The 1,025-nt window shown below is 63.0% G+C and overlaps 1 protein-coding gene across 1 annotated transcript in view; it reads right to left on the bottom strand.

Annotated features, from left to right (window-relative positions):
- Nucleotides 1–143: 143 nt before the first annotated feature.
- Nucleotides 144–1,025, bottom strand: part of LOC104282634 — a 10,878-nt gene continuing 9,996 nt past the window's right edge. Inside the window, exons 11-14 of the mRNA XM_009880749.1 lie at nt 972–1,025; nt 761–890; nt 404–547; nt 144–247 (exon numbers count right to left, since the gene is read on the bottom strand). Coding sequence (XP_009879051.1) covers nt 144–247; nt 404–547; nt 761–890; nt 972–1,025 — 432 coding nt within the window. The remainder of the gene's footprint in view (nt 248–403; nt 548–760; nt 891–971) is intronic.

Below are 1,025 nucleotides of genomic sequence, written 5' to 3'. Positions count from 1 at the left end.
GGACCCCGGTCCCTGCCCGCCCGCCGCCGGGATGTCCGGCGTCACCCCCCTCCTCGCCATCCCATCCCTGCTGTCAGCTCTAAAGCAAAATAAATCTGCCTCCAACCCCCTTCTCTGCTTCCTCCCCACCGACTCCGTCTGCTTTAATTACCCGGGATGGTGTTGTCCAGGACGAAGGCGATGGTCCCCCCGACGAACATCTCTGTCGTTAGTAGCACCGTCAGGATCTGGTCCAGCTCGGGGACACCTGTGAGAACGCGAGGACTGAGCAGGGGCGTGCTGTGATAAGCCGGATTTGCTTAATTAATCATTGCTTACCCAGGGCGGGCAAGCGCCTGCGAGATCCGCCCACCCTTCTCCCTAAACACCCAAAATTGGGGCTTTTCGTGGCTGGGCGGGGTACCTGTGTTAATGGCCTTGGGATGGGAATCCAGGTAGTTTGGCAGCGTCAGCCCAAAAAACATGGCGAAGCCCAGCACGAAGAGGTTGCGGGAGGAGTTCATGTCGACGAACTGCAGGTTGGAGAGGCCAACGGCCGTGATCATGCCTGCCGGCAGAGAGGGCGGCAGGGTTGCGGGCAGGCGGGGATGCTGGCGCTGCCTGCTGGGACCCCGGCGTTGGGGTGGGCTCCCCGCAAAAGCAGCAAAAGGGCGTTCCAACCCAGCCCCAGACCCTCACCGCCTGCCCTGCAGTCCCCGGGCCCCCCCGAATCCCCAGGGCCGATGGTAACAGTGCCCCGCGTTTGACGTGCTGAAGTTACCGAATAAGGTGCAGAACATCCCACCGAGGATGGGGTCAGGCAGGGAGGCGAAGAGCGCCGTGAACTTGCCAATGGTCCCCAACACGAGCATGATGCTGGCCCCATACTGTATCACCCTCCTGCTCCCCACCTGCACGGAGACACTGGCAGTGGGTGACGGTACCCGTGTGTGTCCCCCGAGCGAGTCGGGACCCCTGCCCGGCCACGCTACCTTCGTGATGCCCAGGACGCCAATGTTGGGGCTGGAGGAGGAGGAGCCGTGGCC

Source organism: Charadrius vociferus, unplaced genomic scaffold (assembly GCF_000708025.1).
Source record: "Charadrius vociferus isolate BGI_N301 unplaced genomic scaffold, ASM70802v2 scaffold822, whole genome shotgun sequence".
Lineage (NCBI taxonomy): Eukaryota > Metazoa > Chordata > Aves > Charadriiformes > Charadriidae > Charadrius > Charadrius vociferus.
This window is presented reverse-complemented; position numbering and strand designations above follow the sequence as displayed.